This window comes from Arachis hypogaea, chromosome 12 (genome assembly GCF_003086295.3).
Source record: "Arachis hypogaea cultivar Tifrunner chromosome 12, arahy.Tifrunner.gnm2.J5K5, whole genome shotgun sequence".
In the NCBI taxonomy this organism is placed as follows: Eukaryota; Viridiplantae; Streptophyta; class Magnoliopsida; order Fabales; family Fabaceae; genus Arachis; species Arachis hypogaea.
In genome coordinates this window covers 109,870,842-109,885,318 of record NC_092047.1, presented here as the reverse complement: position 1 = coordinate 109,885,318, position 14,477 = coordinate 109,870,842, and the positions used below count along the sequence as shown (strand labels likewise).

Below are 14,477 nucleotides of genomic sequence, written 5' to 3'. Positions count from 1 at the left end.
GTTCTTCAAAAAAATAAAAAAAAAATGCAAAAATCAAACACAACTTGTGTTTTTGCCGCTTTTTATTTTTGATTTGGAGGAGAGGATTGAGTGATACAACACTATGGAGAAGAGGGATACTTTCCATACATGTGGTGTCAATCGTGTTTTAGTAGAAATCGGAGGGTCCGTTTTGAGTTTAGAAAAAATAAAAAAATAAATAAAAATTCTAATCGAACGGTCCGAGTTGTGATTTCAAAAATAAAAAATTTTTAATGTTGAAATCGGACTGTCCGATTTTTATTTTAACAAATAAAAAAAATAAAAAATACAAATCGGACCCTCCGATTTGAAGTTTATTTTTTTCTTCAAGCAAATCGGACCCTCCGATTTGAATAAAACACCATATAAAAAAAACACCTAATCTTCCAATAATAATATATTACACATATATTTAACCAATATAAAAAAAAATTAGCCGTGTTTTGCGGGTTGCAATTTTTAAAATTATACAATGGCCAAACATGATATAATTACTTTACACACATTTATTTTAACATCAAACACCACATTTTTTTTCATATAAAAAAAATCAGCTAATATTTGAAGTATCTTATTTTTATCATAAATATTTTATTTTATTCTATTTCAGTCGTTTGGTTAAAATTAAATTTTTTTTGTCTAAAATATTCTTTTTCTCATTATGTTTATCTTTTAGGTAGCGACAAAAATCATAATTGTTATAGTCAAAATAATTATTATAGTGATTTGAGAGAACAATAACGTAGTAATAAGAAAAAAATAAAAGATAAGAATAGAGACAAAAATATTTTCAAAAGTAAAATTTTAATATTAATTAGTAAATGAATAGGATAAAATAAAATATTTAAAATAAAAATAATATGTTTCAAATATTAACGACAAAATTAAGATTTAGTCTAATAAAACGATACTTTATCTTTTAAAAGTATTTAAAAAATAAAAATATATTAAAAATTATAGTATTCGATTTAATTTTATTAAAAACTAACCGTTTAAGAATTTATTACTTCTTAAGAAGGTAAAATGGATTTTTATGAATGAAACCAAACCAAAGCAAAAGCAATTAAGATTTGTGTACGACACAATCACACAATATCCTTCCTTACTTTAAGTTTGTATTATTATTATTTCCCTCTCACTTTGTCTTTCATCTCATCTCATCGGTAACAGTAACTTTTCCTATCAACCCAACCCTGCAATCGCCGCTTCTCCCTTCTCTCCACCTTTTTCAAAAATCCAATAATAATAATAATAATAATAATAATAAATAAATAAATAAATTATTATTATTTACTGTGTGATCACACACACGCACCCCCACTCTATAATTATGCGTCTCTTCTTTTTTTTTCTCACTTCTCTTCAAGCAAGCTCAGTACTTAACACACTACTAAATAAAACACATTCACCATCATCATCATCATCATCATCATCATCATGGTTGGTATCATTATAATTATTACTCTTTGTTCTTTCTCTACTTTATTTATGATGACTACTTATTAACTCAATTCAATTCAATTCAATTCAATTATTCACAGTTGATACCTGCTCCTTCTTCTTCTTCTAAACAACATCATGACAATGGTGGTGGTCTTCCTCGGTGGCTGCAAGTGCTTCTAACAGAGAAGTTCTACAACGCTTGCATAGTTCATGAAGAAGCAAAGAAGAATGAGAAGAACGTTTATTGCTTGGATTGTTGCATCACTCTCTGCCCTCACTGTTTAGCCCCACATCGCTCTCACAGACTCTTGCAGGTTCCTACCTTCAATTCTTCTTTCTTTCTTTCTTTTTTTCATATTATTTTTCAATTACTATATTTATTATTTTTTAATTGCAGATTAGAAGGTATGTGTACCACGATGTTATAAGGTTGGATGATGCTGCAAAGTTAATTGACTGCACTTCTGTTCAAGTGAGTCCATAATTAAATTTCATACTCAAAAAGGAAAAAAAAAATATATATAAGTAAACTAATTAATTAAAGAAAATAGAATTTTGAAGCTTCTTTAATTTTCACTTTTATGTAAGTGTAACTACTAATTTAGCTCAGTAATATGAAGATTTTCTAATTCTCAATTCAGTTTTTTTTAATGGTTATGTTAGTCTTAAAAATGAAAATTCTTTCATGAATTAATTGACAAAAAATCCCCTCACATGTGTGGTGATATATGCTGCTATTTTTGCACAAATAAAAAACATGGTTATTAACTATAATTGGTTGTTCTCTTCTTCTTTGTGTGTTTGATTTTGCAGTCATACACAACGAACAGTGCAAAAGTGGTGTTTATAAAAGAAAGGGCACAGACAAGGAACTTTAGGGGTAATTCCGGCAATTCGTGCAGTACTTGCGACAGAACCCTGCAAGACCCATATCAATTCTGCTCTCTCTCTTGCAAGGTTAATTTACTTAATTACCCTTTCTCTTCATCTCTTTTTCTCTCTTGGCCTAAAAAGAAGAAAACATAACTTGCTTTCAACTTTCAACCCCATAACATACTCACATTCCAATTCCATGTTACTATTATTCCCATTCTCTATGACTATTCATCTGCTTCTCTAGCCTCTTTTTCTATAAAAAGTTGAATTTTTTATTTTATTTTTTATCCATGTTCCCATGCTACCATGTCAATTTCCTCCTTTTTCCTATCTAGGCTGTCTGTGATAAATCTTTTATGGGATTATATTTGACAAGTGCTGTGTTTGTTAAGAAAATTAAAGTTAGAAACTTTTCATTTAAAAGATATATTTTTTTAAAGTTCTTGTTAAATCAATAGTTCTTAATTTTTATATTCCATAACAAGTACCCATACATAACGAGAATCCTCTTTAAAAAAAGTAAAATATTTAGCCTTTTTTTACTATTAAATTTGTTTAAATTTGAATATTAATTGACACCTATTTTTTAATACATATTTTTTTATTTTATTTTATTTTTTAAATTTAGTTTTGTTAACTTGTTTATTTTGTATTGCTTTCACAGATCAACTATCTTATTGGAAGTAGGGGTAGTCTCTCCGGGTACCTATATGAGTGCAACTATTTGCCCTTCAATGAAACCGGGTTTGATGATGGTCAATTGACAACTGACTCGGTTCTTGAACCGGCTGGTTCAGTTTGGACCTCATCCGGTTCAGGTGGATGTGTTGGTGGGGTTGATTGTAAGACCACCCTTGCTTGCACTGCCACCACAGAAATTGTGAGAAAAAAGCGAAGTTCCGGTTCGGCTAGTCGTCCAACCGCACCGGTTTGTCGACCGGTTCATGACATTTTGGTTGGTCTTCCGAACCGGAGGAAAGGGACCCCACAGAGGGCCCCTCTTTATTAAGTGATACTATTTTCCACTGGGGGTGGAGATTGTGGGGGAAAATTTTTCTTCAATTTTATTTGATGGTAGAAATTGGAATGGAGTGTTTATTTCATTGAAAGAGATCAAAGGACACAAACATTTTACCTCAACAATTTTACTAATTTTTTGGTATTTTTGTGAAGTATAAATGTTTGTGTTTAGCATGTTTTATAAGAATTTTCAAGACAAGTAGACCTCAAAATTTGTCTTTGACTAAATAATTTTGGGCACATTGGTATTTGAAAATTAAATGGTTTCTAACATCTAATAATTAAGATCTTAAAGTTGACTATTATAGGTGATATTATTAACTTGACAGAATTAAAAGAAGATTTATTTTTTTACTTTTCAAATATTAATGTGTCCTGTTATTTGTTCAAGGATTGAGTTTGTGCGTTTACTCCTCCATTCTCTGCCAAAGAAGATTTAAACAAAAGTTAGATTGAAGAAAAACCCTCCCATTTTTGTGTATTCCACCCTTAATATTCTCTAGTTTGAAGGAAGTTAATTGTTATGTACTAACCTCAATGTGGGTATATGGTCTTAATGGGTTTTGAGTATAGTGGTCACAAAGATCATCATAATAGTCATAGTATATGCATTCTGAACTTTGTAATTAAGATGATAGCTAAACTAGCTATTTATGACATCTATCTGAGGTTCAATTTAGGGTTCTCATTTTGTCACTTTATATATATGGATGAGATTTAGGGTGCAATTGGCAGTTTGGCACACTTTTTGTTTATTTGAAGTTGGTGGATGATGGATGTTATTTTGTTTATTTGGCACATTTTTTTTTAATTTTGTTTATTTTAAAATCTAAATTTTAACTCATAAATCTTTAATTTTAATTTTTAAATTATAAACTTAAATACTAAATTTGACTAATTAAAAGTTTCCAAATGACCGTATCCGTCGTTTATCTTTGGAGATTAATATTTAACTTTTTATAATAGCACGTTAAGAACTTATTTAGCGGGCTAATAAAATGTCAAATAATTTTATTGCAAACTTTGTTAATAACTATTCTAAGAATAATATTATTTGAATGGTTCTAATCAACCTAATCCAATTCAAAATACCACCTCAATTTGATTAAAAAAACTGCACCTAATCATTTTATAAATCCGAGTCTAACTCGAAATATTTTTAGGCTAGACTGAAATCTTCAGATTGGGTTGGATAATGAAACACCTTGACCTTGTTGACATTGCTAACTGGTTGACCCCCCTCCATCATGGGAATATTGTTGTAACTTGAAAAACCACTATCTACGACAAAAATGTCTTTATTCTTAGTTATATACTTATGGAAGAGTTTCAAGTGTACTGAGAACGTCGGTGTTCTAATTATTTTAACCGTTGATCTGAATTATAAAAAATATATATAATATATATTAATTGAAATCAACGGTTAAAACAATTAGAATACCGGTATTTTTGATACACTTAAAATTTTTCCAGAAATAATATTCTTAAAAAACATGGGGTTATAGATGGAATCCTTGAAAATGAAGGGGAGAATGGAAGAAATGGACTTTAGGGTTAGAGTAACCCATCAAAAATCATTCTAATTATTTTCGCGTTGATAAAAATATTTTTAAATTTTGTTATTAATAATAATACCATCAAATAATTAAAAAATATATAAAAAATGTCTAATCATAATCAAATACTTGCTCTGGTAATAGAAAAGCGTGACATGCATGACTATCATAGTATTTTATGTGGTAAAAAAATCTTGATATGGCCAAGCCGAATATATAATAAGTTGTTTGAAATTTAATTGAATCCAAATTAAAATAGATGTGTATTTTTGTTATATTTTTTAATTATTTAAAAATATTTTTATTGATAATAAAATTTAAAAGATATTTTTTTTGGCAAAAAATAATTCAAATGCATTTTTGTTGGGTTAACCATTACCAGCAAAGTACATTTTTGATATGATCCTAAAATTAGTTTTTGGTTTCTGATTTTCTTGTTGTTGACTTTTTGGTTTCAAATTTAAGTGTTTTGAATCCAAGTTTGAGAAATAATAAATACTTATACGCACCTTTTTTTTATTTTTTTTTTGGCCTAGTTTTTCTTTTTAACTTCTCTTTGTTTCAATTTTTTTCTCTCTGTGTGTGTGCATGGACAACTGGCCCAAAACTTACACATGTGTCATAGATATCTTAATAATTCTTTTTTTAGTATCACTAAAAAAAAAAAACCTTTTTTTAGTTAAAAAAAAAAAACAAAACTTCCTTCTGAATATTTATTGATCAAAGTTGAATTAGTCAAATTTTTTATTCATAGAGAAGATTTGATGAACTAGTAGGCTTCGTCCAAAACGAATACCATTTCATTGAGTGTTAATGAAATAACAGCAAAACTAGTCTTCTTAACATGATAGTAATATTAAGGTGTAGCTAATATTTATTTTATATGTTAAAATTATTAATTAAGATTTTTTTTATAAAAAAAAATTAATTTTTATTATTTATTAAAATAAAAAATATCTATTAATAATAATTCTTTAGAATACATGCCCTTATTAATATAAAAGTAAAGAGTAGGTAGAAAAATTTGCTGAAAGAAACTAAAGAATACTACTATATATCTATAAGATATACATCAGTAAATGATTTTGTAGTGGTTTGACCTAAGTATGGCCATATCTAACAAATATCATGATTGGTTCTAGTTCAAAATATTTTAAAATAATTCTTTTATACATAATATTTAGATAATATAAATTTAAAAAAAAAAATCTAATGACGATGTAATTTTATTAAAAAATAATTATAATATCAACTGTATTAATTAAACTTAAATCTTTCTATATGAAGACACTTTTCTTTATATAGATAATTTATTTTTGTCCTAAAAACATATTTTTAAAATATAATAATAGAACATTTTTAATATATTTAGTACATGTTTGGGCGCCATTATTTTGTTAAAAAAAAGATCTTTTTCAATAAAAAAAATATTTTTTTATTTTTTAACGTGTTTGGCAAATTTCTAATAGTAAAAGTAAAAGTACTAGTAAAATAAAAAAAAGATCTTTTTTGAAAAGTTGTAATTTACATCTTTTTTTAAAAGATCTTTTTTTTCTTAAAAAAAGATGTTTTTCATGTAATAAATAAACAAAAAAGTACTTTTATATTATTATATCCAAACATAATTGATAGATAAAAATATCTTTTTACATGAGATATCCAAACATAAAATTACTTTTACTTCTATATAAGATCTTTTAAAAAAAGATAACTCAAAAAAATATCTTTTTTTAAAAGTTCACCCAAACAAACCCTTAATGTATTAAAAACGTAAAAAAATTAATTTTTATAAAATATTTTTTTTTATAATATACTTATTTTTACTGCACAAATTAGCAAAACTTTTTTAGGTACGACAATTATAACAAAATCTACTTTTAACAAAACATTAGCATTGATAATAGGAAAATAATCCAAGTTGTAGCATATGGGAAATGAAAGTAGCATCATTAAGATGGTGCGGCTATATGGGCCCAGAAATATTATTATAATCCTAAGAATAGACTCGAGAATTGATGAGAAAAGGAGCAACTGCAGCAAAAAATAGAGCCAGTTAGTACCCTACTACTGTTCACTATGTCATGTCTTTTCTCTTTTCTCTGTTTTTCTGTCTAAACCTTATAGGACCCCACCTCTGCTAGCATGGTGACAAAATTCAAACCCAGCTGCCTTTAATTTAATGCACTTTGTCCCTATCCCCAATGCTAATGCAAATTGTTATGCGTCCACAAAATATTTTTGTAATCGCACTAATGTGTCTAATCTTTGAGTTTGTGTTTGTTTTAGACAATTTTAAATTCACATAATCTATTGTTTCAAGAAAGTCAAGACTCAAGAGCATTGAACATTTGAACACACTCCTATGGTCCTATTCCTATATATATTATCATGAAGCGAAAAAACCGAGAATGTCAAGGGTAGCCATTTGGTTAGATTTTAAAGCAATCAAAAACAATTTATTAAGACAAATTTATGTAGCATTAGACCATTAGTAGAAGAATTCTGTTAAACAGGATGTATATTAGTACTTTTTCTCAAAATATTGTTTCTTATTTTTTAAATTTATTAGAAAATTAATATATTTATATAATTTTTGTTAACTATATTCATTTTTTTAACAAACCTAGAGGTTAAAGGAGAATAGAGATAAAATATGTATAATATAAATATTACTAATGTCTTTTTTTGAAAAAAAATGTCTCCTTCATTAATTAAAGTTAATAAATTTAAAAAGTAAAAAATATAATTCTTATGAGTGTCTAAATTTATTTTCCCTAGTATTTTCATATAACATCCATCTACAAGGACTTTGAAAAAAAAATAGCATATATATTGAAAAATTATTAAAGTTACTTAAGTAGAGAGAAGATATGATAATGTGATATAAATGTTTAAAGCTTAGTAAATTGTGAAATGATTATTACAATGTGAAGGATTATTGCTATTCAAAACCTGTAAGGCGGTAACATACCAGGGAAATTAGCAAGAAAAAAACTCAGTACTTTTTGTTGCAGGTAAAAATGGATGAAAATTTTCATGAGTTCTTGTTACTCACCAAAATACTGATTATCAACTTAGACTAATTCAAATTGAGATAACACACGCTGTCCAAAAATAAAAATGAACACAACTTATAGTATGAAATCATACTGTTTAAGACCAAGGGAATTAACTAATAAAAAAAAAAACTTTTATCAACATTTAGCTGCCAAGGGAAAAGATTAAGGTTTGATAACTATGCTAATGTTTGTCCTGCTTAGTGAGATTGTAATAAGAAGTTAGGCAGAGATTGAATGAGTGGCCAGAGAATTCAGGGTTGAATGCTAGACTTTGCTATTTCTAGTGCAATTTTATTAGAAAACTAATCATAGAAAGAAAAAATATTTTAAACACTAGAGAGTAAACGACCAACAAATTAGATTTGAATAACAAAAACAATAGTATGTTTTATAACTAGTCACGTATTTGGCATCAGATGCAATATTTAATCTGGCAATCAAGTTTAGCACCATCCATTGAAAAAAGATACAACAGAGACACATAAGGTAACATGCATAAACTGATTTCATACAAGTATTTAGGTCCTGAAATATATCTTGCTATGAGTTTGAACATCAAAGGTGTATTGGATTTATCATGATACTAAAATCTTCTAATTCTAAATGACCAAACTTGTTCAGTTAGGCTTCTGCAGAATAATGATGCGATGATGGCCGACACGAGTCTCATTGATGCGGCCAAGGTGACGAAGAACCTGCAGAAACAGCAAAGACAAATTATAGCACAATCAATTTTTCCCAAGAAATAACAGTTGAAAGTGTAAAACACCATACACACACTGCTTGCTTCCCAAGTAACTAAGGTGGAACAATTAACAGTTATCTTATTGAAGAAAATTGGCAAATGAATTCCTTGAAGAGATGACATAAACCAATCAAAAACTTGAGGACTAATATGTTAACATCAATATTTTTCGGGAAAGAGAGTAGAATCAATGCCACAATCAAGAAGAACTTGATTTGTTTCAGATCCTTGACATAATCATTATCAGAAGTGAACTGTTGAATAGCAAAACAGAACATTTATAATGTAGGAGTTAAAACAATCAACAATCATGGATTCATTTTTTTTTTTTGGGAAGAACTGAAGCAAATTTGAGATGGATAACAAGAATACTCACAGTTAGTATTGCCTTTCCAGTATTGTCAAGCTTCAGTGATGGTCCTTTTATGTCAGCTTCAAGAAAGAAATGTTTTCCCTTAACCCCTTCCATAGTTGCAATATCTCTAATTTCCTGCATTTTGCAACATGAACGAGAACCTTCCCTTTTGCCATAAATGAAACAAGAAATAACACATTAACATGAAAATTGATGCTTCACTCACCAGGGCTTTCTCCCACAGATTTTCTGCCAACTTCATGCACAAATAGAACAAGTTGTCAAGAATTTAAAGAATGTACTTTGCAATTTACATCTAAAAAGAATTTGATTGTTAACCTTCTTTTTCGGGGCTATGATAAGTTGAGCATTTGCTTCAGCATAGGATGCCATGTCATTGATTGCTGCATTCACCTTCTCTAGAGTAAGCCTACCTCTCATGTATCTAATATCAGTCACAAAGTGTTAGATACGAATTTCATTATCAAAAGCCAAAGCACAAAGGTATCATCAATTAATCAAATAATGAGAAGGGAAAGGAATTTCAAAAATTATTGTAAACATTTCAAATGATATACGTGCCTGGAAAACTGCTGGATTGCTCCAACAAATTTTCATTTAAAGACCAGAAGCAATGGAAAAATTGAAAGGAGTGAAGCTACAAGGGCTTATAACAATGACAACTGAAATTTTTTTTTATTTTTCTTTCTCTGAACAAGCAATTTACACAGATGTTGTATAGTCTAAGCTGAACTCAAATTACTTACGATGACAAGGAATCTAGTTCACTTGCAGTAACATGCCACATTGGTGGTGAACTGCGACCTTTTTTCTCCTTAAAATGATGAAACAAAAGAAAATGTGAGACAACATCAATTTGAAAACATAGCAAGTCAAGGAAAAAAATAATGTAACATCTTTGAGAACAGGTTACACTGATTGTCAAGTTGTAAAAACAGACAAAAACAAACAATAGAAGAAAATAAAATGAGACACATGAAATGCAAGGAAATGGAATAGTATCAAACTGTTAATCACTTGTGCTGTTTTAAATACTAAATAGGGAAGAGTTGGGAGGATTGAAGAAAATAATGTCTGCACCAATAACATATTTCATTTACCTTAGGTAACGGAGCAGGCTCTTCATTAACCTTCAAATTCAAAGCCTCCAATCCAGGGTCTTGTACAGAAAATTCAGGTAACAAACTGAAGAACAAGACTAGAATTCAGCACAACAGGAATGGTTATATTATATAAAATATATCCGAATTCACAATAAATTGTTGCACATTACAGCAAGGTTAAAAAAAAAAGGTGTAATTACCATCTACTAGTATTTGAATCTGAAACTGTCACCCTATCGGGCAATTGAGAGGGAGCATGAAGGGACATATTCTGTAGTTTCTTTTGCTGCTTCAATGAGGCACTGATCAATTTCTATAAGCAGGCCAGAAAATTAAACCAAATTCAATGGTCATTCACTTGAACATAAACAGTTTTCTCAACAAATCATCCATCTTTTCCTCTCATCTTTCAGATAATCTTAAGACAACCTTATAGGACCATAACAATTCATACAACATCCACCGCTAGAGAACCCTATTTGGTCTAGACGCACACCCCATTCAATGGTAAATGATGTGAGTCTTCATGATGTACTACGCACCACATATCTTGCACATCATATATACACAATAATATTTTTCTTTTACTAATAGCTATTATTGTATATTTTTAGCTGAAAAGTGGTTTCCATTATAAGAAGTTAATACAAAATAATCCAACACAATTTTGTTTTCATTTAGTCTCTAGTGTAAATAATTAATGATTAATGATTGTACCTTTGTAGCTGGAACAGCAAATGAGAACCAAATAAAACTATATCATTATTTCCATGAGGCCTCAAACGAAGCAACTCACACAGACACACACACAGAGCAGGAGCAGCAGCAACAAACCTCACCACAAATTAGAGGGGAGGGAGGGGGGGGGGATCAAAGCAAAATATAAAAACCCAATTGCCCATACCATTCATTTGAAAGCAAATAAATAAACACAACAAACACAGGGTGAACATAATGGATCATATCCTCTCATGTAAGTATCAGCAACCAACTTCAAATTCATTAGTAGATAGAATTTTAAAGAGCAGTGCTACAGAGCCCGAATATATTGCTTCAATAGTTCAATCAAATACAATGTGTCAAAGCAATTGTCACATTTGGTGACATATCTTGAGGACATGGAAAGAATGATAAAAATATTATAAATGCTCTGATCACATGTTTCTGCATAACTCTCTAGCTATGAAATATTATCAAACTCTCAACTGAATTTTGCGAATTTTGGACATTTTGGTAGAGATTGAAAACTTTAAAGGACGAAATTGACCTCAATTGCCAATTATCTAGGACTAACTTGAAAATTTACTCAATAAATTTGAAATTTTCACGATCTGCTATGTGACGTGCAAGTAATAAAGTAAAATAAATGCCTTGGTTTTGGGAATGGCTTGAGTCTCTTCGCGGAGGCGATCCTTGATGGCCTGAACTTGAAGCTCCATGGCCTTCACCGCCGCGTCCACCGCCGATAGGTCAGCCATGCTGCTCGCCGGAAACACTACACCAAAATAATTAAATTGAATAAAATAAATAAATAAATAACGGCTGCGTGGAACGGAATCTTCTAGAATTATAGAAAAGAAGAAGAGTTGGAGTAAGTAACTGTTTCTTGCAATGACGAGCTCCTGAAGATGAGTTATGCGAGCGTTGAAGGAAGACATCAACGATTCAAGCGATGATCCAGAAGCTTCGGTGGTTGAATCCATCATCATCATCTGTGGAATCGAATAATCCAAAGGAACCTTTTTTCCGATTTGAGAATTGAGAAAGACGAGTGTTTCAAAATGCTCTGCCACCGCTTCCGCGCCAAAATTGTTTCTTTATTTTTTTGCATTTGTATATTGGGCTTTGGACAAAAAGAGAAAGCTCATGGATCATAGAGGTTTAATGCCTCCTCTAAAGGCCCAACTATTAACACTAAGAGGCCCATTTTGTAGGCCTGTAAAATTTTCTTCTAAACAAATATAACCCGCTATTAATATTTACAAAAATATTTTACCAAAAAAACATTTACAAAAATACTTTGAGAAAACAAAAAAATGTCACTAAATCAGTTCTATATATTTGTATATAAATATATATTATTTAACTTATTTTAATATATATTTTATATTTGACATGTATTTTATATTGATAATTAATTTTTTACATAAACCTAACATGGTTATAATGTTTAATTTAATAATACTTTGACCCAAAAAACGCTATAGTAGGTTAGTGATAAAGAAATGGGAATAATATTTATAAAATTCTATTATGAGTTTAATTTTGAAATATAAAATTTTTTATATGATTATTCAAGTAAATTTATATATTTAGATAATTTTTAAGTGATATATTTGAATATTAAATATTTTTTTTACCGTGATAATATACAATTAAATATATTTATTATAAAACTCTTTTGTATTGTGAGTATATTAAAATTAAATTATTTTATTATTTTGAATTTTTTTTTCAAGTTGCCTCAAGAGTGCACCAGGGAATGGGATCAGTTCAAGTTAGAAGCACTATGATGTGGTTTAATGGTGTGTATAACTAGAAATATTTGATGTAACCATTTTCAATACGAGTTCATACGTTTCATTTTTTTTTTTTTTGGTCAGGGATCATACGTTTCATTCAGAAATATAAAAAAACTTTCCGACCAAAAAAAAAAAAGGAGGATGGGTTTGCTTTAGTATATATAACACAAAAGTTGGATAAATAATGTAATTTTATTATTAATACGATACACTTTATTATTATTATTATTATTATTATTATTATTATTATTATTATTATTATTATTATAAGTTTTGCATTTCTCAAAGATACGAAGTAAAATATAAAAAAATGGGTTATAAAGTATTGTACTTGCCAATTAGATCATTGCAAATATATATTCTAAATTTAAAAAAAAAAAAAAAACAAGACTATAAAGGATAATCATGGCTATCTAACTTCTAATAATTTCCAAAGTTTGTAGAATAATATTAGTTAATTGCAGACAAGAATACTATCCAACCTGTCACAAATAATGTACACTACTACATGGTTATCATTATCAATATACACACAAAAGTTTGTCGTAGTTGCTATATCATAGATCTCTTGAATAGTATTAGCCTCATAAATCAAGTCTAACACCTTAATTATTATAATAATGAGTTTCTGGAAATTGTGCCCTTCATGATCCCGTGTCTTATTGTTTGGTCTTTGATACATGTTGGATCTTCCTTAATTATGTCTATTAATTCTCTAACAACTAAATGATTAGAAAGACTCCTCTCACAATATATATATACATCATTCCCTTAGACAATGCAAATAGTCATCCACACCCTCATGTAAAATATTCTCTAATTAATTAAGTTCTTATAAATTGGTGTATTTCACATTTGAGGTCCTAAATTCGTTGTTACATATATAACTATAATAATATGATTATTTATTATTTAGCTTTTCTAATCATTTTTATGCATTAAGGTTAGTTAGCTCCCTTATCATAGATTGTTATATTTACGAAGCATTTTTGGCATGAATCAATGAACCTAATTAAGCATGCAGTCCCCTTCTATTGAATAATAATAATAATGTATTACACTTCACTTGAGGAATGATGACATGACTCAGTTCTATACTTAGTTTAGAGATCAAGATATTGAAGAACTTATTATTATTAGTACCATATAATAATATTGGGAATGCCGCATTTTTTGTTGTTACCTTCATAAAGGACTATGAATGTATGTGATAATGCTTTGTTGTGATAGTTCCCATAACCTAGTTTTAGTTTCACTTTTCTCAATCCCTATTTGTCTTTTTTATTGGGATTTTATGTTTCTTTCCGAGTTGAATTCATATTATATTTGCTTCATAGGAGACAAACTTGAAACTGTTGCATCTTATGCCTTCGGTGTGGAACACCATGGCTTCCTCTTGCAATTCATGTTGCTCTAGGACATTATTTAATTAACAATATAAAAAAAATCTAATATGATTACTAATTAGTACTTTGACCTAGCTAGCTACCTATATTTGTGTATGTCCATAAAGACTTTTTACAAGAATTATTAAAGATTATGTTCAATGAATTAAAGAAAATTATATGGTACAGATCTAAATCTGTACAGATTTAAAGATTTGCTTATTTAAACCACACTTTTTAAAGCCACACTTTTCACTTAAAACCGTAGTTCTTCACAAAGAAAAGCGTCACCTAATGGAAAAAAGTAAATTAGAAAATTTAAGAGAAGAAATAATTAAGTTATCAAAATTAATAGATCAAAAATTAATGAT

At 28.8% G+C, this 14,477-nt stretch overlaps 2 protein-coding genes across 2 annotated transcripts; one reads left to right on the top strand and one right to left on the bottom strand.

The window, feature by feature from the left end:
* Positions 1-1,341: 1,341 nt before the first annotated feature.
* Positions 1,342-4,088, top strand: LOC112728198 (protein RGF1 INDUCIBLE TRANSCRIPTION FACTOR 1). Its single transcript, XM_025778243.2, has 5 exons — positions 1,342-1,461; positions 1,563-1,778; positions 1,862-1,936; positions 2,278-2,421; positions 3,005-4,088. Exons 1-5 carry the CDS (start codon positions 1,459-1,461, stop codon positions 3,347-3,349), a joined length of 783 nt encoding a protein of 260 aa, XP_025634028.1. The 5' UTR covers positions 1,342-1,458; the 3' UTR covers positions 3,350-4,088.
* A 4,248-nt stretch (positions 4,089-8,336) lies between these two features.
* Positions 8,337-11,981, bottom strand: LOC112728197 (SKA complex subunit 1 homolog). The gene is made up of 9 exons (XM_025778241.2): positions 11,800-11,981; positions 11,570-11,694; positions 10,400-10,512; positions 10,197-10,281; positions 9,843-9,910; positions 9,415-9,520; positions 9,302-9,331; positions 9,097-9,210; positions 8,337-8,670 (listed from the first exon to the last, which is right to left on the bottom strand). The coding sequence occupies exons 1-9, from the start codon at positions 11,909-11,911 to the stop codon at positions 8,593-8,595; spliced, it is 831 nt and encodes a 276-aa protein (XP_025634026.1). The 5' UTR covers positions 11,912-11,981; the 3' UTR covers positions 8,337-8,592.
* Between the last annotated feature and the right edge of the window lie 2,496 nt (positions 11,982-14,477).